At 51.1% G+C, this 25,407-nt stretch overlaps 1 protein-coding gene across 5 annotated transcripts in view; it reads left to right on the forward strand.

Annotated features, from left to right (window-relative positions):
- The window catches only part of CDK18 (cyclin dependent kinase 18), a 60,841-nt gene extending 39,633 nt beyond the window's left edge, over nucleotides 1–21,208 (forward strand). For 4 of the 5 annotated variants that reach the window (XM_026111686.2, XM_026111685.2, XM_026111689.2 and 1 more), the window contains exons 2-16: nucleotides 1,488–1,642; nucleotides 8,519–8,664; nucleotides 9,041–9,166; nucleotides 11,367–11,423; nucleotides 11,667–11,781; nucleotides 11,975–12,069; nucleotides 12,231–12,293; nucleotides 12,719–12,842; nucleotides 13,200–13,320; nucleotides 13,712–13,809; nucleotides 14,177–14,282; nucleotides 14,500–14,542; nucleotides 15,201–15,291; nucleotides 15,571–15,648; nucleotides 15,993–21,208. In XM_026111686.2, the coding sequence (XP_025967471.1) occupies nucleotides 1,519–1,642; nucleotides 8,519–8,664; nucleotides 9,041–9,166; nucleotides 11,367–11,423; nucleotides 11,667–11,781; nucleotides 11,975–12,069; nucleotides 12,231–12,293; nucleotides 12,719–12,842; nucleotides 13,200–13,320; nucleotides 13,712–13,809; nucleotides 14,177–14,282; nucleotides 14,500–14,542; nucleotides 15,201–15,291; nucleotides 15,571–15,648; nucleotides 15,993–16,027 (1,422 nt within the window). In that variant the 5' untranslated portion in view covers nucleotides 1,488–1,518 and the 3' untranslated portion in view covers nucleotides 16,028–21,208. Of the gene's footprint in view, nucleotides 1–567; nucleotides 720–1,487; nucleotides 1,643–8,518; nucleotides 8,665–9,040; nucleotides 9,167–11,366; nucleotides 11,424–11,666; nucleotides 11,782–11,974; nucleotides 12,070–12,230; nucleotides 12,294–12,718; nucleotides 12,843–13,199; nucleotides 13,321–13,711; nucleotides 13,810–14,176; nucleotides 14,283–14,499; nucleotides 14,543–15,200; nucleotides 15,292–15,570; nucleotides 15,649–15,992 lie in introns of those variants that run through there. The other variant, XM_026111687.2, reaches the window with a different exon arrangement.
- Nucleotides 21,209–25,407: the final 4,199 nt, after the last annotated feature.

Genomic DNA, 25,407 nt, shown 5'->3' on the forward strand with positions numbered 1-25,407 from the left:
CCTGCCGTGGTTCCAGATGCATGAGCATTGCGGTCGAGCCTTCAGCTTTAGGTTTTTGCAGCGTTAAAAGTGGCAGAGGAACGGAGTTTACGAGCAGGTGGGATGTGTGAGCAGGGTGAATCCCCAGGATTCAGGTGAATCCCAGGGATTTCAGGGGATTGCACCCGCAGCAGGAGGCTGTGCCTGGCAGCAGAGCGTGGCTGAGGTGCAAGCAGAGTGTTTATTTTACTGACGGATAATCTTTTAAGCTTTCAGATGCAGGCATGTCAACCCGAGTGTTCCCGTTGCCTTAGCAACGTGATGCATTAGCTCCCGGATGCTGTGTCTGACCGCATCAGTCTGGAATGTGATCACCATTTGTTTGTGCTGATAATCCCCGGAGGGGGCTGGGAAGGGGCAGGGGAGAGTGAGTAAAGGACTGCTCAGCTTGCAGCGGGGACACCCAGCAATAGGGGAGCGGGTCTGCGAGGGAGCACGCAGCACAGCCCAGTGCTTCAGGGGGCCGCACGGAGGTCTGCAGACCCGGGGGAGCAGGGAGCGCTGGCCGTTGGATAGGTTTGTCTCAGTGGAAGGAATAACACCGAGTGCCGCCAGGCTGGTTCTGAACACCAGACCATGCACAAATGGCTCCTGTGCCCAGCGCTGTCGAGCTAGACGCAGGCATGGAGAGAGCTGAAGCGAGGAAAGGTGAAGCAGTGCGTGGCCCTGAGATGCCCAGGGTGAGCTCCCTCAGCCTGTTCACATAGTTACTCAGACTCAGCATGCTTTGTCATTTGTCCCTTAAGGGTTTTCTTCATTTAAGGGTTTTATTGCTTTAATCAGATCTCTGGCTAAGACAATTCCAGTGCCAGTACAGGATCTGAGCCAGCTTGCAAGCATCTCCCCTCCTCTTGGCCCTAAGGGATCTCCTCCTGGTTGGTTGCTCCCCTCAGTACTTCGCTGGTGGCTCAGGAAGCCTTTCTCGTAAGACCAAAGCAGAGAGACCCAACCGTTGGGACAGAGGTGCCATCTTGTACATGGAGGAGTGTTGTATTGAATCTTTCCTGTCACTGTTTATTCTTACTTGTTTTCCTTTTGGTTCTGCTCTATTTTTTTTTTTTTTTTTGTAGCCACTCCTCAAGTTTCCAAGGATGCTGTATCTGTGCTGTAAGGCACAGCCTATGCTGATATATATGATTCAGTGTCCATAACTGTGCCCTGGGCCCATGTCTGATAACTCAGAAAAGGCCCTGTGCACCTCTTGACCATGGTCAGCTCATAAAAACATGAAGAACTTGATTCCCTTGGTGACCATGAGGCTCCTCTTTTGCTCTGATGCAGCAGCAGGACCTTGAAGAGGATGTCCCTGAGGATACCCTGCAGATCCCCAGCGGGTGAAATTTGGGTCTGGGTGCTGCCAGCTCCAGAGAGCAGGGGCTGCGGGGAATAGTGGGGTTGTCCCACACACCATCCAAGCGTCTCAGCCTATTCTTCTCCTTTTTCTCCAGGGCTCTGCTGTCTCTTGCAGCACAAGGTAAAATGAACAAGATGAAAAACTTCAAGCGGAGGTTTTCTCTCTCAGTTCCTCGGACAGAGACCATTGAGGAGTCACTGACGGAGTTCACAGAGCAGTTCAACCAGCTCAACAACCGGAGGAATGAAGGTAAGGAGCCCCCAGGCCCTGGTCAGGGGCAGCTGGAGTTACTGCCATCAGCAAATACCTCCAGTCCCAGTAGCCTTCCTCTGGGGCTGTGTGACTTGTGGAAAGTTGCCGCCCCTTTGTGTTGCTTTCCAATCTGTGCAGCAGAATTAATAACACCTTGTCATTAAATCTGATCTGAAGAGATTTAGACCTGCATAGGGAAAGTGTTGTAGGAGGGAAAGGTACTCGCAAAAAACAGAGAGGAGTGACATATCTGTGGTTAAGGTAGAGAGTGTGAAAGTGTGAGATCTCCTTTTGTCTGTGCAAAAGTGATGGTGATGCTTGAGCCTTCCCTGCAGGGTTACAGGCAGCAAATTTCACCAAGGCCACAGGGCCCTGCTGTCTCTGTTCAGAGGAGCATTTGGGGCTCACTGAACCACCCTTTCCTCCCGGACCCACAGCCTTCTCCTGTGGTGCAGTTTTCAAGGCCCCATGGAGCAGAGAAGTGCAGGGTTAACACCCCTGTGAGCTGAGCAGGGCACTTTGCTTCTGCAAACAGAGCAGCCACCTCACACTGCAGGCTGGGGCAGGCTCTGCTGTCTCGGGGCGTAGGGAGAGGCAATCAATGCTTGAGGCGTGAACGGAGAGCAGATCGCACTGAGGCAGCCGTGCACAGACAAGCAGGCAGAGCCCCTGACAGGCAGGCATTTGGAAACCTGATAAAGTTAGACTTGATTCATCCAGGGGGACATGTGCTGCTGCGGGTGCAAGGCTAAACTGCTCCTGGCAGTTGCGTCATATGTTTGCTGCTGCCCCCTACCAGAGCAGCTTGCTTTGCCACAGGCCAGCCTGTTCACGTGTTGGTGCCCTCAGCTCCATTCAGGTCACGTTCAACTCTTTTTCCCCTCACCCTGCAGCCATAATTGCTAGAAACTTTTGCTGCAAGCAGTGATGTAATTGCCTGGCACTCGCATCTGCCCCAGCAGGGAGGGATCATCTCTCTGTCTGCTTGAAATAAGAGATGCAGTAACCTAATTTAGAGCTGGCTTTCCTCACTCCTGCAGCTCTTGACACAGTTCTTGTCTCCTTCCACACACCCAGGCTGCCCTGAACAGCATCCGTTTACAGCTTCCTTCTCTGCTCTGACACCTGTGTCCTCGCAGTGAATCTCAGTACCTGACAAAAGGAGGTGCTGCTCTGCTCCCACAAATGTACATCTCCCCTCACACCCTAGCAGGCAGTCAGGGCTATAATTAGACTTGAGTCCTTAATTAGATGCATGGAGGATGTGGGGATAAAATGGTGCAAGGCTAAGAAAGTCCTGGGCACTGATGGCTGCAGCTGCTGTTGCCTTCCTTGGGGGACCTCAGCTCTGGGATGTCTGAGCTTGAGCTTGTTATCTCTGCTGTGCAAGCCAAGGCTCTGCTGGGGAAGCTGTTTCCCTGTTCTTCTGCTTTAATGAGGCTTCAGTCACGGTACTTCCTTTGCCCTTGAAAGGCAAACCAGCACATGCAGCATCTGCCTCTCCCCCACCACTTGGTCTCGGTCCTCTTGAGGTATCCAGGAAAGAATAACAGCAAGGTCAGAGCTGGATGAGCCTGGGGCCAGGACCTAGGGTGTTCCCGACCCTGGTGGCTAGAGAGGAGACAAGTACTAGGCAGTAACATGGTAGTCATTGGGAGGTCGTCCTGCATGCACGCAGGAGTGCATCAGGAGCTGGCCCTGGGCTCGGGGTGTATCGGCACCACCCCACGGGGTACGGTTCCTCGCGTCCCTGAGGACCGAGAGGTGCCAGCCCTCCACCATTTCCCCACTTGGTGCAGCACATCCTGGTGCTGTGCCATGTTTTTCTGTGTGTGGTACCCTATGCTCCCTGGTACATGGTTCCCTATTTACACCCAAGGCTTTTCCCATGCAAAACAGGCTGGGAATTGCTGCCCCACTGCCCTGACAGGCTTCCTCCATCACCCCCCTGAGCCTGCTTCTTCCAGTCTGAGATCTCTTGATTAAGTTTCGCTTGGGTTGTAAACAAGCCTGAGAAGTCACCTCTACAGTGCCCTTAATCTCTGTCTCCTGCCAGCTGCGGCTGTTGTTTATGAAGAGCCCTGACAGCCACATTTGTCTGAGGCATCTCTTCAGCCGTTTAATAAACCCCTCACTGCTGGGAGCTCTTTGCCCGCAGCCTTGTGCCAAGAGGCCTTGGCAGGGGCTCAGCAGAAGCAAGCTGGAGGCGCAAGTGCAGAGCTGTGTGGGGGCACAAGCCCCAGCTCCCTGGAGCGAGGAGGCATTCAGGGATGGCTCAGGAGGGTGATACGTAGGACGTGTTGGGGGATAGGACTGATTTTTGTGATGCTGGAGGGGAAGAGAATGGGGTTTCGTGTGCAAGTTCCTCTTGCAGGGGTTGGTTGTGAGGACTGGATCTCTTGAGAAGCTGCCCGGTCTGGAGAGGGGTCTGACTTTAGGGAAGCAGGAGCTGTCTGAAGTATTGGTCTCCTGCGTTTTACAGATAGAGAAATCAAGGTGCAGAGAGGCAAAATGACTTTGCTAAGGTCACGCAGAAAGCTGGTAGCAGAACTGAGACTAGAGCCATGGCAGTCACTCTTGTGCTGCTTCTCTCCCACATGATACAGGGAAAAGCTTTGCTTCAGGCTTCATCTTCCTTGTTCTAGATCTCCGAACATGCCCCCAGGGCTACCTGTCCCTGTCTCCATGGCAGGCAGGCTTGCCTGCAGTGATCAGTGCTCTCCAGGTGAGTGGCTGCCCAGTGACAGCACAGACAGTGTGATCGCTTACACCAGGAAAGAGCAGCAATCACAGTGGAGATCAGCAAATCACTTTTGTTTCATCACCTCCTACAGCTCTTCAGGGAATCATTTGCAATTTTTATTCCCTGCTCCCCAGCATCAGGAATCACAGGTTATCAGAATTCATAGGGCCCTGATCCTGCCCTTAGGTGGCTTTTGAATGCCTCTGCTTGCCCTTGAAGGGGAGGGCGATACAGATGCTCTAGCAGCGTGCAGAGGGCTGCTCTGACTCTGGCAGTGGGGCAAGGCACGGCCTTCTTGTGGGTAGAAGCCTGCCTCGTTTGGTGGTGGTGCGGTGGGAAATCCCCACCCCTGCTCTCCCCATCCTATAGTCTCATGACCTCACTCCCAGCCACAGAGGCCGATAAAGTCAGGCTTGAAAGAAGCAGAGCTGGCAAATGGAAACGCAAACAGCTTTCCAGCTTGGATACCTCCTGTCCCAGGCAGTGTCACCTTGGCAGAGTGAGGATGTGGAGAGGGGAGAGGAATGTGGTCAGAGCTTAATTAGCTGGCACCCTGCGTCAGGGGCGTCTGATGCTTCTCCACCCTGCCGTGCTGTGCTGTGCTCCCGTGGGCAGCACGGTGTTCCCACAGCCGCGTGGGCTGCTGAGCCGCAGAGGTGGAAGGAAGTCCCTGGGTTAGGGAGAGCCCAAGCTGGGCTCTGTGCAGTTATCTGTTCTCTGCCTCCAAGGAGGCAGCAGCACATCCTTGGAGATGAGATACCTTCTCCATGGCTGCTCCAACCTCACGTTCATGCTCTAGGAAAGTGAGTTCTTTCCTTTTCTCTTAGGCTTCCTCAGTCATATGTACCGGGTACCCCAGACCAGGTTTACAGAGGCATGGAGTCTTGGTAGCTCCTGTTTGCTTTGATAAGAGCTAGTGGCATTCAGCAACAGTTCACATCTATCCCAAGATTTGCCCCAACACAGCTGCTGCCTGGGCTGTCCTCTGAGGCCAAATAAGGTTCTAGTATATGGGCTGCAAAGCATGCATAACTCCTAGTTTGTGGTAGCATAAATCAGAGCCAAAGCTGGCCTTTGGAACACAAGGCCACAAAGAGGTGATGAACAGGGGGAGGAAGGAGGATGAATAATCCAAGATCTGAGTGTAGCTCTGCCTTGTGAGCATAACAGAGCCTTGAGAGGAGAGTTCACACTTAGCAAAGTAATTAAAAGTTATAAGTCAGGCAAGCAGCGAAGAGTTCTGGCCCCTTTCCTTGGGAGATCAAAGCTTGTTTTGGCAGAGGCAGTGTTTAAATATATTTATAAAAAAAGGCGGGAGGTTTGTCAAAGGCAGCCGCTGTGTCTGCGGTCTCATTTTAATTTGCTTTGATATCCCATGCAGCCTCATTATTTGCACAGTGTCAGGGCTCACTGTAATCCACATGAAATGCAGAGCAGAATCAAAAAGGCCTTCGCGTTTCCTCTCCCCCAGCCTGACGTCACCTCCTGCAAGCACCCAGCAAGATCCTCAAAGCCCAGTGGGCCCACGCCAGCCCTGCGAGAGCATCTCCATGGGACTGGATTCACAGTTTTTTTCTGGGCTCTGTGTGCACCTTGCAGGGGAGCCAGGATGGACTGGGCTAGCACGTGCAGCCTGTGCTCTCTGGCCTCAGGGCAGCCAAAACACTGGAGAGAGCCATTTTCAGCTTGGATTTACCATATATGCCCCCACAGGAGCCATATTTCCTCTCCCCCTCTTTCTGCTGCTGAGATTTTGCTCTTGAGAAAAGTGCAGCCTGCTGCCTTGTCCGTTCTGAACTGATAGAAATGTGTTGATGAAACTGGCTGGGGACTTGATGCTATGAAGTGGCTTTTGTCCTGCATTAGTGGCCACCATTCAAGCAAATGTGATACATGCAGGACTTCTGTCTGTCCATTGGCAATCTCTCCTTGGCATCAGTGGGAGGCCAGGGGAAAACTGTATCATGTATCCCCCTCCACTATCATTTTCAGCATTGCTCCATGTGAAAATCTGCTCTTCTTCAGGTATTGTCTGCACTGTCCTCTCCTTCTCTCCCTTCTCTCCCATCTCTGCAAGTCTTCTTGGTATTTCCATGTCCGTTTCCATCCTGTGATAGTTCACATCTTTTGCATACCCCATTTCCCTTTGCATCCACTAGAATGCCACGGTTCTCACCTTCCTTTGGCCTTTAGGCCCGATACTCGTGTAGATGAAGAGAGATTGAGGGCTACCTGGTGGGCTCACTCAGAGACACATTGCTACTGGTTTGCTTCTTTCAGGGACAGGCTGCCTCTTACCGAGACTTTGGGTTTGTTCCTATAGGAACCGGCAAAAAAATCACCCAGGCTATCTTTTAAAGTGGGTTGGTTGAACTACAATCAATCCTGTGATAAATAACGTCATTCAGATGCTAAATGGCCTTTTGTGTAAGGTAATTTGCTTAGGAGGTGAGCAAGTTAAAAAGATTTGATCCAGTTCAATTGATACACTTTAATTTTATACCTGCGGTTAATTCAGGTTAAGTTTCCTAGCTGTTCCTGCACAGAGAGATGCTTAGAGAGAGAGAGAGAGAGGGTTGCCCAGTGGTCCTGGGAGAAAGAGCATCTCTGTGCCTTGCTTTTTCCTGTCCATGTAAATACTCCCAGCAGCATTTGAGATACTCACAGGCCCAGTGGCATTGGCTGAGCCCATCCTTAGGTGTGGACTATCTATAGCAGATGACATCCTGCTTTCCTGCGGTCTTGGTCCCCTTGTTCCCCTAGTGACCATGGCAGGAAACCACATCTTTTCCCAGGTCATTTGTCTGCCATCTCTCATCCATCAGATAGGCAAAATGCAGCCAGGTCCCAGCCCTGCTCACTGCCCCGTGAAAGCCAGCCCTCCCTCTCCAGTCTTCAGCAATGAGATCATCGCTGGCTGCCTGAGCAGGTTGGGATCGTTAGAACAGGAGGTTGTCTCTGTGCAGCTGATGGCAAGAGCTTGGCAGCAGGTAGGCAAGGGGCAGGACTCAGTGGCTCGGCCCGGGGCGTTGCGAGTCCTCCCTAGGGAGTTTCTGTGCTGCAATGTTTTTCTTTGCTCTGGCAGATTCACTGCAGAAATGCCCAGGGGCAAGGAGCACAGCAGTGATTTGTGGCAGGGCTGTTTGATCTTGGAGGCTGCTATAGACCTTGCTAATGTGGAGGGTAGCAACAAAGTTTAGACTGAAAGGGAGAGAGCTGTATGGCCAACAGGAAGGGGCCAAGATAGTTATCCCTGCTCTGCCCAGCACCTTTTTAAAGAGACACATGTTCTTCCCTCAGAGAAGTGCTTGTTCCTCTGTCCACCTGCGTTTGAATGGGGAGCGCACCTAGCTAGCCCTGCCTCACTCTGAATGTCCCCCTTGGAAACAGCCTGCCTGTGAATTAGGGAAATCCACTTTGCTGGGGTCTGGGTGACCTGCGTTGAACTCGTTCAGTGTTTTGCTGAGCTGCTGTCTGAGTTGCTGCATGCCAGAATATTCCTAGCAACCAGCCAGTAATTACAGAGTGAGGAGGTCTAAGTGCAAGCCTCAAACAGAGACCAGAGGGAACTCAATGGCTTATTTTGTTCTGATTTCTTGCTCCTTTCAGGGTTTCATGGGCTGGATGGGGCTTCACACTTGGAGTCCCAAGAGAAGAGAGACTTTTCTGAGCTGCTTTGGTTTTCAAGAGAGTTTTTGTGCTTGTCAGGGCTGTGTGTCTGGCTAAGAGCAGCAGATTGGGGCAGGAAAGCCTGGAGTGTTTTGTTTTACACTGAATGACTCTGCAGCCTTTAATCCCAAACATCATCTGCTCAGAATTGATCCTTGGAGGAAGGTGCTCACCCTGATGTCTGTTAGTTTTGGTGGTTCCTGAAGCAGATTAGATAAGTGTGTTTGTAAGCTGTGGGAAGCAATGCACCAGAAGCCTGGAGCAAAAAGCAGGTATTCTCTCTGCCTCTTAGGTGCAGAGAAGGAAAAGGACTTTCCCATGACCCCAGGGTATCTCAGTGTTCAGGCATCTCCAGACCTCCCTGCCCTGTGTGCACTCTTTCTGCAAAGCAAGTGCTTTGGGCCTCGGCAGCTTTCTCCTGCCACTCCATCCAGCTCCCTCTCTTTTCTCTTTTTCCTCAGACCTAGCCCAAGGGCACTTGCAGCTGGGACACCTGGGCAGGGATTTCCGAGCAGGCACCACCCCTATTTCCCCCTCTGAGGTGGAAGGCCCATCCCCGATGGCTGTGCGCTACCGAAACAGCAACCAACGCCGCTTCTCCATGGAGGCAAGTACCGCTGCAGGCTGGAGCGGGCAGAAGGGACACGCCGAGGGCACCCTGGCAGTTCTGGTCATCGTGTGCCTGCCGGCTGTAAGACAACTGATGTCTTCATCGGTTCAATTCATGGGAACGTGGCAGAGTCTCAGATGTGAGCCTGGCACGACTTCTGCTGGTACCTGACAAAGTCCAGGGCCCATCCCCATGCACATGCATGCAGACACATGTGCGTGTCTTCCCATGACCAAGGGTCCCACAGACACTGCCCCCATTGCTTCTCCATTAATACTGGCTCTGGTCAGAGGGCGCTGCTCCTTGCATGTCTCTGTACAGTTGTCCTTTCATCAGACACTTTCATGACCAGCTCTTCTGACCCTCTCTGCAGGATGTCAACAAGCGTCTCTCCCTGCCCATGGATATCCGCCTGCCCCCGGAATTCTTGCAGAAGTTGCAGATGGACAGTCCGGAGTTCCCCAAGCCCCTCAGCAGGATGTCCCGACGGGCTTCCCTCGTAAGTCTCACCACACAGAGCGAGCGGTGCCGGGCTCAGCGTCTTGCTTCATGCATACAGGTCCCAGCAAGCAGATGTATGTGTTATTTCTACCCACTCATGCAGCCGTGCCCTCCTGTGCAAGCTCCTTTGTATCCCTATATATCATTGACATTGTACACACACACATGCAGAGCAGTACACATTCCCATATACCCCATGCACATATATATATCTGTGCATCCTCTTCCCTGTGTTACTCCTATAGAGGCAAATCTGCACACAGCTGTGCACATCCCCAGGCCTGCACATTCCTTCACTCACCTCTGCACATACCTGCCTTTCCCCTCTCAGCTTGGCTCCTTCCAGAGGGGAGGAGGTGGAAAGCCTCTTGTGGTTTAGCAAGTGCTGGAGCCTCTGCTAGTTGAAATGCAAATGGAGATAAATAATGAATTAGCCTTTGCATTCATGTTGGCTTTTCAGTTTCTTTACTGCAGAGCATCAGCATATGTGGCAGCAACAAGCTGGTGCCCTGTTTATAAATGTGCAAACATATGTCCTGCTGCCCAGGAACACTCAGTGTTGCACAACTGTCAGACAGAGGTCTTGGCAGGCATCTTCATATCTGTTATGCTCCTTTGGGGGAAGGGAGGGTAGAGAAAGGAGAGCTCACGTATACCTGCACAGTCTATCTGATGAATAAAATAGACATGGCCAAAGCAATGTGATATTAATATTCATGGTCCCCTAAATGAATAAGGCATGCTCCTGTAAAATTCACCATACGGCACTGTGGGGTTTACAGGGCTTCAGATTGCAGCAGCCACCTCATTTCTCTGCTCAAGACGTATCTGTCCCTGCGCTGCGTGTTTGGGGGAGCTGAAGTGGAGTAAATAGTACTGTGTTCCCCTGGGACTTGCTAGTTCAAATCCAGCTGGTGTGAGCTAGAAGACAGTCTTCCCTGTAGTGTTTGGCAGCTTGAGAGCTTGGTGATCTGGTTGGTGCCTGGTGCAAGGGAAAAGCCTTTCCGTGGGGCAGAGCTGGTGAGCAGAGGGAGCTGCAAGAGTACCCCAGGCTCTGAGGCACTTGGTTTTCCATGCCAGAGCCCTGGATGCAGTGTGGGGGGCTCCTTCATTGCCTCACCCAGGGGACCTTTCCCTGCGCAGCCCCTGGTCTCTCCCTGCTGATTGACAGCTGTCCGTCCAGCACCATCTGCTGATGGAGAGCGGCATGGCACCCCTTGCTCCAGGGTAAGGGCAGCACTGCTGGGCTGGGAAGGCTTTAGCCAGGCTGGAGTCAGAGCTGGCTCCGTGCCTGGGAGAACACAGACAAACGTGTTTGTGGAGGAATGACACAGGTTTATTATTTATGCTAAAGGAGCAACGAGGTGCCCCAGGTTTCAGGCAGTTGTGCTGGGAAGCAGTCTGTGCCCTGGGCCATGAATAATCCAGATTAATTGAGGAAGTGTCTCTCTCCCCACAGAAAACTTGAGACCACCCGTGATTTAAGAGATCTGCTAGGAGTGAAACCTAAATCTCTTATATCACAGTGCTTGCCCTTTCTTTCACTGGGTATATGAGAGCAGGTCTTAGCAATACATTAAAGACTTACTGTTCCAAATAGGGAAATGTCTCTTTCATGCTTGATTTGAAGAGGACACGGAGAAATGGACTGAGTTATAGTACAGACCAACGCATAGGAAACCACTCAAGAAAAGGGCCAGGGATTGGCAGTGTGATCCCGCTAGGTTTCTCCGACAGAAAGGGCATCAGCTGTTTACAAACCACTGCTCTTGTTAGACTGAGCCATTGCCGGTGGTATGTCAGGATGATGGGTGAGAGGGATAAGTGGGGAGAACAAAAAGGGAATTAGAGGGATGGGAGCAGGAAGGAGCAATCTTTCAGGCTGTAGCCACCCTGCAGACAGAGCCACAGCCATCACTGTGCTGGGGTGTATAGGAAACAGGTGTCATCTGTTTTCCTTAAGCAGTCGGTTGTGGAGGTTTTCTGATTGATTGCCTGGTTGCCTGCACTGCTTGTCCAGAAAAGTAATAGACTTTATGTACCTAGATCAGCTGGGCTGCTGCATGCAAACACCTGCCTTGATTTATCTGCCCCTAAAGCTATTACTGTCCAGTGTCCTTGACTTGACCTTCCCCCAGGTGGTTAAGCTTTCCCTGGATGAGATCTCCCCCAGTGATGTTTTTCCTTTTCTCTTACAGTCAGATATCGGGTTCGGGAAGCTGGAAACCTATGTTAAACTGGACAAACTGGGAGAGGTAAGGAGAGTCTGAAACCCCTGCAAGGATTTAAATTAAGTTAGAAGGATGGCTTAAAGTGCAAAGGACAGACTAGCAAAATTTCTTCAATATCAAGGACTCTTTAGACCAGTTCTTTCTGTGGACTTCAGACTTGGCCCTTTAGCTTCAAATTATCCTTCCTGCAAATGATATGAAGTATATCAGCATTGTGCCATCCTGATAAATGGTATGCATGGCCTGTATTTTCTCTCTCTTCCCTAGGGCACTTACGCCACTGTCTTCAAGGGGCGCAGCAAGCTGACAGAAAATCTTGTTGCACTGAAGGAGATTCGCCTGGAGCACGAGGAGGGGGCACCTTGCACAGCCATACGGGAAGGTGAGGGGCTTTTCAGATGAGGTTCAGATTAGATCACAAACCTAACGAGCAATGAATGCCACGTCACAGGCTGATGTGGGACTGGTGGTGTTGGTGGCCATTTATATCTGCAGTTGTGCAGAGGGCAATCAGTGTGCTGCCACGCGGCACTGAGGTCCTGGCTGCCCGAACCTGCCATCTCCTTTCCTTTCAGTGTCCCTGCTGAAAAACCTGAAGCATGCCAACATCGTGACCTTGCATGACATCATCCACACGGAGCGCTCCCTCACCCTCGTCTTTGAGTACCTGGTGGGTCTGGGGGACTCGCTGCGGGAAGTGGGGGAAGGATGCACTCCTGTGGGAGGGCTGGACTCTGCTGCTGAAACAGAGCTGGGCTTTGATTACAGGGAAGGTTTTTCGGGCAAGGGAGACAGAGGGAAGAGGAGGTTGATGGGTACTTCTTGTTGCAGGACAATGACCTCAAACAGTACCTGGATAACTGTGGGAGCCTGATGAGCATGCACAATGTGAAGGTGAGACAGCATCGCCTGGGACCCGTACCCCTGCCTCCCTCCTAAGGAGAGGGGGGAGCTGCAGGGAACTCACCCCAGGTACATCCCAGGATATCACAGAGCTGGGATGAGGCTGGGATACCCAGTCTCTCTTCAGTGTAACCCTCCTTTCACAATACCCTGAGGCTTTCTCAGCAGGCTCTGATGTTCCACTACCTTTTGTTAAGCCACAGCTACATTAAATAAAATTACTGTGTGGGCAGACTTTGTTCAGCCCTTTTTCTGAATTGTTGTTCATGGGCTTGAACACTTGTCTGCAAGGCATTTCATCCCAGGCCAGCTTCAAGGAATCTTACCTGTCCACAAGTTTTACAGTTCTTGAGATGGGCTCACCTTTCATGCCTGTGCCCCAGGGCTAAGTGCCAACTCCTTCTTCCTGCCTGCAGATCTTCATGTTTCAGCTGCTGCGTGGCCTGTCTTACTGTCATGGAAGAAAAATCCTGCACCGAGACCTCAAACCCCAGAACCTGCTCATCAATGAGAGAGGAGAGCTCAAGCTGGCTGACTTTGGTGGGTAGCACAGGGGAGAGGCAGAGGAGCTGTGCTCTCCTTGGGCAGGCCTGTGCACGGCTGGCAGCAGGTTCGTGCTCCTCTGGAGCAGGGAGAGATGTGGGGGTCCCCCCTAAGCAGCTTGGGACATAGCTCTCCTGCAGCAATGCTGCACGTGCTCTGAAGCTAGATTCTGCATAGCAGCTATCTGCTCCACCCAGCTGAGTTTGAAGCGTGTCCGCATGAGCACAGCCACTTGCTTTATGTACTGAGCAGTCTGGCCTTGCCTGCCTTGTTCTGCTTCTCTGGGAAGGATGCAGTGTTGCAACAAGGTGCAGCTGGATACAGCTCCTTGATGCACATCCCTTTCATTCTCAGGACTAGCCAGAGCCAAGTCAGTCCCTACAAAAACATATTCCAATGAGGTGGTCACACTGTGGTACCGGCCCCCAGACGTCCTTCTAGGATCTACTGAATATTCCACTCCCATCGATATGTGGTAAGCCACAGTGCCCGTCTGCAGGACAGGGTGGGGAAGAGGTGAACCTTCAAATTAAGATTCCCAGAGTCTCCAAGATGGTTGGGTATTGCCTTTCATCTGCCTGTGCAGCAGCATATGTGCCAACAGTGTTGATGGTTAAAATAGAGGTGTCTGTCTCAGATGCCGTGCTGGTTTTTGTGTCCCGTGGGTCTCAAGGTCTTTGGAGCACGCTTTCCGTGTCAGCGGGTAAATGGTTATCTGTAACAGTGAAGGGAGGTGGCTCTTGGAGCTGATTTCTGTCAGCAGGGACCCTAGATGGGGGGCCCCAGGACCCCATTCAGCCCTTGCTTAAGGGGTGGTGAGATGTTCACAGGGCTTCTATATCGCTAATACTCTGCCGCTCCTTTAGGGGCGTGGGCTGCATACACTACGAGATGGTCACCGGACGGCCCATGTTCCCTGGCTCCACGGTGAAAGAAGAGCTGCATTTAATCTTCAGGCTGCTGGGTGAGTCTTCTGCTGTCTCCCAAATCTCCACTTGAGGGCAGTGGCTGACTGTAGATACTGTGAAAAAGAGCCACCTCAAGTGCCTGGACAGAGCCTGTCGGCAAAGCCGCGGAGCAGGGTGGGCTGGGATGGGCAGAGCTGCATCCAGGCTGCCCAACATCCTCGCACCAGGCTTGCAGCCAGCCGAGCTCTCGGGGCTGCTGCCCCACAGGATGTACTAGCAAGTCCAAGCCTGCTGATGAAATTCATGCTCTCTGTCCTGCCCCCTCCTTGGGAGAGGTGGACACTAGCTATTGTTCTTCCATCTATCAAGCTGTGCTCTCTAGACCAAACGACCATGACAGGTTTCCCTCTCTCCCCCTCTCAGGAACCCCAACGGAAGACACCTGGCCTGGAATAACATCCAACGAGGAGTTTAAGGCTTACAATTTCACACAGTACCGAGCCCAGCCATTAATAAATCACGCCCCAAGGTACCTTCCTGAGCAGAGAGACATAAGGCATGGTAGGCTTGCGGTGGTCTTAAATGGGAGCCTGGGGAAACCAGTTTCATTTCTGCATTGCGGTGCTGGCAGCCTCTGAATGAAGTTGTGCACTGGAGGTCCCAGCTGCCCCTTGACCCTTGCATTGACTATTGCAACGTCTCCTGGGTGTGATAATGCTCCGCTGTTTATTTCCTCCTTCTCGCAGGCTGGACTCGGAAGGCATTGACTTGCTGATGAGTCTCCTTCTGGTAAGTGCTAGAGCAGCCTGGGTGAATGGCAACGGGATTTGTTGAAGTGAAGTACCCTTGCTGCCCTCACACTGATTTTGGATCCAGGCAGAGGAGGGGCTGTGACTGCAGAATAAGCCATGGTGGTATGGTTATGGCCATGTAGGTGCTATCCCAAGCCACCTCCCATTATCTCACCCTCTGACCTGCCCTGAATTCACCCCAAAATTCTCTGGGGACGTGCTTCTGTCTCCTCATGAGTTTATGCCCTGGTGGATGAGAGCCCTTGTCTACCCTTCAGCATGTTGGCCAATGGGTGAACTGTCCTTCACCCCCCTGCCCTCTCACACACAGCCTGCGCACACAAAAAGAGATGATTATATAAAAATATGGTGTAAAATGGATGGTGCACTCCTGTGGCCACACAGTGTATGTAGTTCTTTGTGCACATACAGACAGCACCCATGATTGCCTGCACACCCCCACGATGCGTTTTGGACACACACTTACCCATGTAGCATATGAAATTGCTTGGGCACACAGCCTGCACAGGTACTTAACCCACACATACGTAGGTCCACAGGTGTGCACGCACCCTGGGCAAGGCCTCTGTGTCTACTGAATGCCTTCTTGCACGTGCACGCTGTACATAATTTCCTTTCTCTGGGGCTCTGTGCAGTTTGAAGCCAAAAGCCGGATTTCAGCGGAGGCAGCTCTGCGGCATGCTTATTTCAAGAGCCTTGGGGAACGGGTACACCTCCTCCCTGACAGTAAGTGTGTGCACCATCCTAGTGCCTGGGGGATGTGGAGCAAAGAGCCTCTTTGCAAACTAAGGGTGGTGCTTTGCAGCTAGGTCTCCTTGGATGCCTCTTGTTTGTGTTTGCTCAGAGGAAGTGAGTACTTCTGCAGGATGGTGGGGTGGGAGTTTGGGGACTGTGAGAGCAAGAAACAGAGTTTTAGGTATGATGGGCAGGATGGTGCGGTCTGTCTTGGCCCTGGCTCAGCCAGCTGGATTGACTTCTTTCTCTATCTCTGCCCCTTCTGCCTAGATGTCTCCATCTTCTCCTTGAAGGAGATCCAGCTTCAAAAGGACCCAGGCTACCGAGGCTCAGCCTTTCAGCAGTCAGGTAGGACTGGGGGGAAAATGATGCTGACCTCCTCTCACAGATGGGCTGAGAGGCAGCCTGCAGAGGTACCACACACCACACTGGCGATGGGGTTACTCCCAGCTGGTACCTGTGTAAGAAAAAGACAAACCTGATCCCTGCCTCCTGCTTTAATCCACAACAGCCACAAGTTACCCCTGGGGCATCCTGACTTGTCACCTGCAGTTGCACCAAAGTCGCATCTAGATGCTCTGAGGCACCATCCCAGAACTAATGCTGTGGTCCAGGTCCTTGCATGGGGTGATGTCCCTGCAAAGCGCCGCTCACCATCTAGCCTCTTTGACCCATCTCTCTCTCTTCCTCAGCCCGAGGGAAGAACAGGAGGCAGAGTATATTTTAAACCTGGATCTTGTGTTCCCGTTGTCACCATGGAGATCAAAGCACTGAGAAAGGAGACAGCAACACGCTCCCACCTGACCCATCACAGAATTACTGACTCGAGCAGGACGATGCTGAAGTACCCTTGGCCACAGGCTCTCTTCTGCCCGCCTCTACAGCCCTCTCCCTGCCACCCCTCAGCCCCTGGCAGCTGTTGTCAAAGGAGCTGTGGCCTTCCCCCCTTGTTTTCATTTTGCACCCATCAGACAAGAGCTGCTACCCTCTGTCCAGGTGCTTTAGAGAGTAGTTGCCCTGAGCATTGCCCTGGGCTCAGGGTGCGTGCTATCCCTGAGGGAACCCACTCGCTGCTCTTGGGGAAGTGAGCCAGGGGCAGGGAGGTTTTGTGAGCAGAGGGTGGTTTCTCCAAGAGCTGAGCAGCGACCAAGTCATGGTACATAGTGTCTGGCCCAAACAGGCATTTCTGGCAATGTATCTTTGCTCAGACAACCAGCTCTGCACCCGCTGTCTCCTGGGGAGACACTTTGCAGCCGCACAGAGTTGGGGGCATGGCCCAGACAGGCACTGGAGAGACTGAAACACAAAAAATAGGGTAGCCCTCCCTCATTTTCCCTTGCCACTGCCTACATAACCCTTTTTCTCTCCCTATCTCTGGACCTGAATCCTGACTGAAGGATGGAGTGGTTGGGAGGAAAGGGGTTTCCATTGCTTCCCCCAACATCTCCCCCTCCTTGCTAGCATTGCGTTTATAAATTTGGTCAGTTGGCTGCTCTCCAGAGATGTCCCTAGCTGAGAATGAGGGCTCGGTTAGCCTGCCTGGGATGGAGGATGCCTGGTGGTAGAGCTGTGCAGAAACAGGGCCAAATGCGCACTGGGCTCCTGCTGGTTTCCGTTGCCGCGCTGAGCCCTTCGTTCAGCCTTTTCCAAGGCACCGATGAAGCAGCCTGTTTCTCATCCCTGGAGCCTGCCACCCTGCTAGCCCATGACCATCTCCGCTGTTGTCACGAGGGAAAGGATGCAACTCCCAGACAGCATCTCAAGAGCGTGTGAACTGTTCTTCCCACCCAGCCGTCTCTAAGCTCTGCACACGATGTGGCAGAGCCTGAGCTGCTCTGCCTCGCCGTACCAAAGTGTTGTGCACACCCACCTCAGTGCATTTCTACCTAGAGGAAGGGGGAGAGGTGCCAAACCTCCCACAGCTCAGCTGTGGGACCAGAAATAGACCGAGAGAGGCAGAAAGCATCCCTCAAGCCTCTTCATATGGCCTCTACATCACTGACATCCTTTTGTACTGAATGCCAGATCATACCAGCCCGGACTCTCATACATGCAGTGGGACTGAAGTGCATGCTTAGATCTGAACATGCTTTGTTGGCTGAGGACTATTCCTGGTGCATTTTCCCCTCTGTACATTTCAGGAACATGCCAAATCCAGGGCAAAGAGGCCCTGCTTAACCTCTTCCTTACAGCTTACAGTCTGAGATGTCTTCAAGTATGTGAGCATTGTAGGAAGTTTTTCTTCTGTATAATGTTCACATCTTTCTTGGCTCTCCTAGATGACTAGTCCTCCCATCCATCACTCCTTCAGCCCTAAGGAGTGGCTGGGAGTCCCTGGGCATGACAGTTGCTGTGACCCTGTCACTGGCAGTAGGACTGGCCAGTGTCTTAACCCCGCCCGTAGCGCTCCCAGCCTGGGAGGCATCGCTCAGGGGATGGTAACCCTCCCTGCCTTTGTTTCCCCAGTGAGCAGGCAGTTAGACCCCCCTTTTTCCACTTTGCTATGTGGCACTTCTGTGATTCTCTGAAAATGCAAAGTGTGAGGATAAAGTAGGAGATCCCAGAGTTCCTCAAAGCTTCAGGAGGCGGCTCTTCCCTGTGCCAGTGCTCAGTGTCATGCGCCGAGTTCCTCGCATCAGACCAAAGCTGTTAAGCTGGGTTTGTCCTAGACAAGCATCCAGACGTCTGCATTGTTTGAGGTTTGCCCATCCCTGCTCAGTTCCTTTGTCAGTACGTCCAGTGTACAGCAGGCTGAATAGTTCATTAATTGTTTCCATTTGATAGGGGAAAGCATGAATAGCCATCAGCCACCAGTGACGCATTTCACCCTGATACAGGCGCGTGTAAAGGGTAGTAGTTTGCCTGGTTTCGTATGCCCTGCTCCTGCTGTATGGGGCTTTTTAAAAGAGCGTAAGTAAGGGAGGCTCACAAAAGGAGGTGTTGGCTGGAGTAAGCCTGAACTCTCACATTGTCGTCTTTTCTTTCTCAGAGGCATTTTATACAGCAGTTTCCTTGGTCTAGCTGGGATCTGTGCAGCAGACTTGCACTTTCCAGGGCAGCCAGCTCCTGCCATGAATTAGCAGCTCAGTTGGCAGGCCAGCTCACGGGGGCAGCGGCTCCCGCTCCCGCGTGGCAGCATGCTCAGGTACCGGTGGTGACGGGCCAGTGACGGGTGAGCGCAGATTAGACGTGGGGAACAGCGAGCCACTGCACCCACTCTGGGGACACCCTTTCAGAACATCTTCAGCCTGTCTTTGTGTGGTTTTCTTTCCTGGTTTTACCAGCCCTGTGCTCTGAGATTGCCTTGGCCAGAAGGAGCCATGTGCACTGGGACACTGGGTGCCCAGCTGAGCCCTTCTAGTTTTATGCTGGAAAGGTGGAGGGGTGGTTTCAGGTCTGGAGGCCTTGCAGGTGGTGCAGAGCTGACTGTGGGCACGGGGGGAGAGAGGGGCTCTTGCTACCTGTTCCCCTAGAGCTCCTGGAGGTGGTGGCAAGAGCTGAGCACCTTGAAATCAGTCCCACCAGATCTGGGGTGGTTTCAGCTCCCCACGGGACAGGCACTGCTCCTGAGAGGCAAGGTCACCTACTGAAACAGCACCACGATACTGGGGGAAAAGGTTGGAGAAAAGACCTAGCAATGACTGCGTAGACAGCACTGCTTTACCCAGGATCAGATAGCAAAGAAAAGGGGCCTGTTAGTTGCTGTTTATTGTTTCATAGCCTTTGCCTTTTCTCCTACAAATCCTTCCTGAAGGAGATCTTTGTGCAGAGGCACTATTATTTATTAGCCCTGTGTGCTACTAACAGCCTGAATTTAAGATAACCCCTTTTGTTCCACTGCATTTAGTGGATACTTGATTCCTATTCAGGAGAGCGATAGTGTGTGTAAATATTTGGCACCCCACTAAGCAAGGTTTGATTTATAAGCTCCCATTGCTTCTGCGCTAGCACGTGTTGGCTGGCAGAGCCCCGAGTGTGTGATCTCCAGGCTCCTATGGCACGCTGCCCGCAAAAGCCTTCCCCGCTGCCAAGAAATGAGCTGCAGGTTCGCAGCGATTAGCACTCGGAGCCAGATCCCCCTTCTCCCACTCCTGGGTATTGTTACTGTCCTGCTGAAGCCCATGGAGCCTGGGGTAGGTTTATGAGGACAAAGACCCCTCAAATGCTGAGGCGTCCAAGGGGTTTGCAAAAGCTCCCAAGCTTGGAGCTGCTGTTGGAAACTGAACGAGGAACTCACAGGCTTGCCAAGGTGCCTGATCACTGTTGTAGCTCTGGCTGATGGTCTCGCTCTCTGCTTCCTTCGGCAGCTGACAGTGCAGGCTTTTCTGAGTATTTGGAGCACTAGACAGTTCCAAATTTGGATTTTTAAAGTTGCACTAATGAAAATGCCGGGAATTTCTGTGGCTCTCTGGAATTTTTTCATTTTGTGGGTTCTCCATCAACAGCTTCACCAAGTGACTAAGACTTTTTCACAGATTAGGAGTTTTGACAGAAAGAAATTGTGGCTTGTCTTCCAGACATTTTTTTTTGCAATTTTTATTTTTGCCAGTTCTGGTGGAAAACGGAATTTTGGATGTGCCCTCAGGAAAGGCTGTATTCTTTCATCTCTCCAGCTGATAGCTAGTTAAATGTAAGTAAAGTAATGTCAATAGCAAGTTCTCTTCTACGGGACAACAATGAAACTTTACAGGCAGAGTTATTTCATTTCACTCCATACACATACGCACACGCCTTTCCTGGCCCAGCCCGTTGCCAGATCTATGTTAAGATTTTAAATAACAAAACTACATTGTATCTTAGAAACGAAGGAGACGATAGGTGTTTTTTCCCCTCTCCTTACACATGGCGAAAGAAAAATAGAAGGTTATTTTCCCAAGCTTCCCAAATGTTTGGTTTTATTCGTTTGTTGTTTTCCTAGGACTAATCTTCAGTCAGAAATTAGGCCATCATAAAACAGGAACGTAGAGTTCCCAGGATCAGGCTAGGAACAGACAGGTGGGAAGACATCAGAGAAATAGTCTAGCCTGTTGGAGTGAATAACATCGACAGGTTTAGGGGTTTGGTTGTGTGTCCCAGTATATGGGGAAGGAGATTGGACCTGGGGGTGAGAGCCTGCAGTCAGGGTACGTGACAGAAGTAGAACCAGACTCTCCATTAGGACAACTGAATCCAGTGCAGAGAGATGTATTTTTGTATAGGCCCAGGGCAAGTAATTGCTTATTTACGATGGCTGTTCCTGTGAACCTCACCTGGCACATGGGAAGTGTCTAATTAAGTGTGTGCTAAATCCGTGCCCCCATCAGTTAACCAGAGACTGTAGCCCACACCCAGCGTGATGACTCTCCTCGCCTTACGTAGCTGGACTCCGCTCAGAGCGCAGAGCACGAGGTAGCTGAGGAGTCCTGCAAGGGCTGTCAGGTCTGTATGAGAATTAGGGTTAAAAGTGACATTGTCTCACATGCCAAAAGTCATGGATCCCTGCCTGACCAGATTGCTCCAGCTGTGCTGTACCTCTGTCCTGTTTCTGTACTCTCAAGTCTTACATGAAATGCATTTTGATGTCCCTTTAGCACTCCCCACTAGCAGTGGCTGGGGTTAATAGGCACAAAAACTACCCACTTTCTGATTTCTTCATTGCCTTCTTTCATCCTAAGCATCATGCTTGTCCTACAGCAGGAAAACTATATCCAAGTGGCCAGGATACACATACTGTGAATGTTCTCTGGTGTGATTCATTTGCAGAATACCAATAATGTATTTAACTAGCATTGTGCGATCGAAAGATGCATTTTAAAAGAAATGATTTTAAAGATTTATTCCAAAAGAAGCAATGATTTTTTATAGAAAGTTTTTCTGGAATAAATGGAAAGATACAAAACAAGAATAAAAGATTGTATCCATCCATCAATCCTGTGTCTGAATGTTTTATAAAAATATTTCAATTTTTGTATTTCAGATGTTACATGGACTATTTTGTGGATGTGCTCATTTTCTTCCTAAGGCTAATATTACAAGTGTATTGTGAATGCTCCGAAGCCAAGATTGGAAAATAACCTTTATTGAATACAGGATAGTTTTGTGTAGGACATAATTTTTCTCTTTTCTTTTTTGGTAGGAGAAGGATCCAGTTTGTTTTTTGAATTTCAAATAGGTAGAACTGAAGCCTCAGGAGCGTAGGTCCCTTCCCCGGCTCCCGTGCGGTAAGTTGCTTTGCTGTGGGGCGTGCAGGCGAGGAAGGCTGCTTGGACCTTAAAAGGGGAGCGTGCTGTCTTTTTCCTTTCCCGGAAAGTTGTTTCCCCCCAGCTGTTTTTCTGTGCTTTTGGGGGATACCTTTTTATTTTCCTTTCTAAAAGACTTGAGGTTCCTCCTTGGCAAGGCTGATGTGTGCTGCTCTGCAGGGACTGGCTCAGAGCAGAGTTGTTACAGTTTGAGGTTTGGTGATTGAATTACTGCCTGGAAAGGTGACTCGGAGGCTTCACAGCTGGAGTGTGTCCGGGAACCAGACACAGAAATACCTTGCTGCTGGCTTGATTTTTTTTCTGCTTTGTACCATTGGCCTGAATTTCTCCATATTGTCCTGCCCTGGGCTTTGCTATGGCCGTGCTCTGTCCCCAAGAGAGTCAAAAATGCTATGGGCTGCAGAGAGGAGGCAGCTTTCCATAGTGGTTCCTTTCCGGGAGGTTGAAGCTCACTGGTTGTGGTAAAACTCTCGGTCCAGACACAGAGTTACTGTGGAGGGAGGTTCCCTCTACCTGACCTTTTCAGCAAGTCGAAACACACGACCTCACAAACTCATACGCAATAGGAAAATGTTTCTATAGTCCCTTGTGTGGATCCTAAGCCCTTAAACAAATATTGCCATAAGCCTGTCGGGCAGATAAAGCACACAAGTGGCACGTCCTGCCTGTGGCTGCAAACCGACTCAAGGGCAGAGCTGGGGAAGGGGCAGAGGTGTCCTGTTCCTCCGGAGCCCTTGGAGCAAAAAGTCTCCTTGCGGTCAGAGCCATTGCCCTTCGGAGAGTCCTGCTCTCTGCGCCGCCGGGTAGTGCTGAAAAGAAACCGCAGCCGCCCTGTCCGGAGGGCTTGGGAAGAGCTGGAGGTGGGCTAGGAGGGGGGCTTGGGGGGTTTGGGGGCCAGGCCTCTGGTGTGAGGCAGCTGATGCGGGGTGGGTGGCGCAGAGGAAGGGAAGGGGGCAATGCACCACTTCCCTCCCCAGGCTCCACGCCGGTGAGAGCCCAGCCCGCGTGAGTCACCTTGAGAGCCAGGCGGACACCAGGCACCAGCGTGGGCAGATCCCCAGTGACAAGCTGTTTGTCAAACCAGTTCCTCCATCTGCTGCTCTCATTCCTCCGGTCTCGCTGCTGCGGCAGCGCCAGCGTTGGGCCCGGAGGAATGCGGCCGACGGCCACATCCTCCACCCAGGGGCTCTCAGGAGTCAGGATGTCACCAGCTGCCCCAGTAGCCATGACCTTTCTGCTCCCGGCCAGGAGCTCCGTGTTCATTAGGGACGCCTCCTGCCTCGCAAGGATGCTCAAGTGACATCATTAATTGCTTCCTGGGTCTCTTAGCATATCTCTCTGCAAAGTGGGGATGGTATCTACTGTCCTCATTGAGACTAGTATGTTATTAAGTTACAGGTGTGTTTCAGGAGGCTCGGCCTGACCGTTTCACTGGCTCTCTTACAGATCACAGCCCTCCTGTGCAGCAGTTTTACCGTGGTAAAGGAGGAAGTGTGATGATTCCAGCTAAAATGGAGTGGGTGTGTTGAAAGGAATTATTTCAGTTGGATGTTAGGAAAACACGTAGGTGAGCATTTCCTCCTTTTTGACAAGTGTTACAGGATCTGTAATAACTAGGCCAAGATCTCAGGATAATGTTTGACCTAGAGGTGGAGCCAGGCCTTCCAAATAACGTGGCATGTTTTGAAACTCTTGTCCCCAACATACATGAGGTTAACAGCTCTGTAGTGTGCTGCCATTGCAGGTGCCCAGCCCATCCAGCCTGGATTGCTGAATACGTTACACGCAGCCAAGAATAATTCAACCCATTGTTTGGAGAGTTCACACTGTGTTGTAAGACGCATCACATCTTTTCTCAGTAAGATTCAGTAAGGCGGTTGTTTTCTTACCTGGTCAAACTTGCATAATGGTGGTGTTCTTGAGCTAAGCTGCAGCTATGGAAAGGCATTGGTGCTCCCATTTCCAAATAAGCATGCAACTCTTCAGCCCATCATGTTGCCGCAGCTGGCTGCTGGAATAGCATGTTTGTATTTTTCAGGGAATCAGGCCAGATTTGCCCTTTGTAGTCTCTGGACAAAAGAGCTACACAGCTCTAAAAGTCCCCAAAAGTTGCTAGAGAAAGAACAGGCCAAAGCATATCCATGAGCAGAGCACAGGGAAAACAGCTCAACAGTGTCTCATCCCCAAACCCCCAGCCACAGCTGCCAACCCAAACACTGGCAAAAGCCTCAAAGGAGCCCCTTCCCAAATACCTACTGTCCCAATCCCACCTATGGGGCCTGGAGCTTGTGCTGAGGGAGACCAGGACCTCCCAGAGCACCAAGCCTTCCTGCACCCTTTCTAGCCAGAGAGCTGGCAGCTCTGGTTTCCGCAGGTGCAGCTCAGTCCCGCACCAAGGCTGGGCTGTCAGAGAGCTCAGCCGAGACGCTGAATCTCTTGCCCTCTTCTGACAGGTTTGACCAGAAGAGCAAGGTTGCCTCTATAGATAGAGATGCCTCTGTACAGAGCCGCTCTCCAGTACCAAGGTACTCTGCAGGCTCTGCCGCTTCCGCTTGCTCCCGTGCCCTTCAGCATAGGGACAGCCGTAACCCTCTGTGCCTGGGTTTGTAAAGGAGAAAACACCTCCAGGACCTGCCTTTGATTCTCCCGGGGGAAGTATATGCAAATTGCCCTTAGCAAACCTGCTACTAGAATTGATATGCCCACTTTGTGGAGACTGAGCTAAGAGAAATTATGCCAGTATCACAACAGCAAATCTGAATAAAATGGGGCTTCTGCGTTGATGTTCTGTAAAGCAGTCGCTGCAAACCAGGAGCTGTCATGTTAAATAGGTAGTTGATCCATTAGCTGAAAAGATTAACCTTATATAATTGGAGTCTGAAAAGGAAAAAAGAAAAAAAAAAGAAGAAAAAAAAAAAAGGCCTGCTCTGCCACTTGCTGCACCAGGAAGAATGTGTGAGGGCACAGGAAGCAAAAGGAAGGTGTTTTTCAAATGCATATTGGATCTTTCTGAGCAGCGTTGGCACACACAGGCTGACGCTGCTGTCTGTAATCATGCGGCTCTGCTATTCATTCATTCATGATTTCACTTTGCAGTTTGCAGCAAGCACAAAAATGTGGGTGTTTAATTCATTACAAGTATAACATAGATTTCAGTTTGGAAAACAGCCTAAAGTGCCTCCTTGTGAAGCTAATTCTGGTATTGCATATACTCATAATCCTATGGCTTGCATTTTTATGAGCTACTTCTGAGAATCTGGGTTTCGGTATAAGGAGCCAGAATGGATCTGTGTGTTCTTATGCTGACTAACCCACCTACGCTCCGTTTCTTATTTGCAAGCATATCTAGCGTGATTTGTGCTATGCCTTACAAAATGACCTGATATTCCTGGAAGCAGCATACTGGCATTTAGGCCATTGCTTAGCAAAGTGGGGTCAGCTGTTGTAGCTGGGGTAGGAGCTGTACTAATATTTGTAACCTTTCATGGTTAGATGCTGCCTTTTTATTGTGTGCATCCAACGAACTTAAAAAAGTGGGGAAAGCAGCATGCAGCCATTTTGTAGCTGGAGAAGTCAAGGCCCAGAGTGCCCGTGCTGTCAAGTTATGGTGATGGAGTAATGGAAGCTGGGAGCAGACTGCAGGTCTCCTGACTCCCTGTCTGGTGCTCTAAAACTGATCTTTGTCTGAGATGTAGTGCATCTGTCTGCCAATAATAGATTGGCCTCCTTGTTTGCCATTTGGCCTCACAAAAACAAAGTTGTCTGTGTTCAGAGTAGTCCGTAGCGTGTCACTGTCAGCAGAAGAGTTGTGGATATTTCCTCTTTTAGGGCTGTGCCATTTCAGGTTTTGCAGAAAACAGGCTATTTC

This window comes from Dromaius novaehollandiae, chromosome 27, assembly GCF_036370855.1.
Source record: "Dromaius novaehollandiae isolate bDroNov1 chromosome 27, bDroNov1.hap1, whole genome shotgun sequence".
Classification (NCBI taxonomy): Eukaryota; Metazoa; Chordata; class Aves; order Casuariiformes; family Dromaiidae; genus Dromaius; species Dromaius novaehollandiae.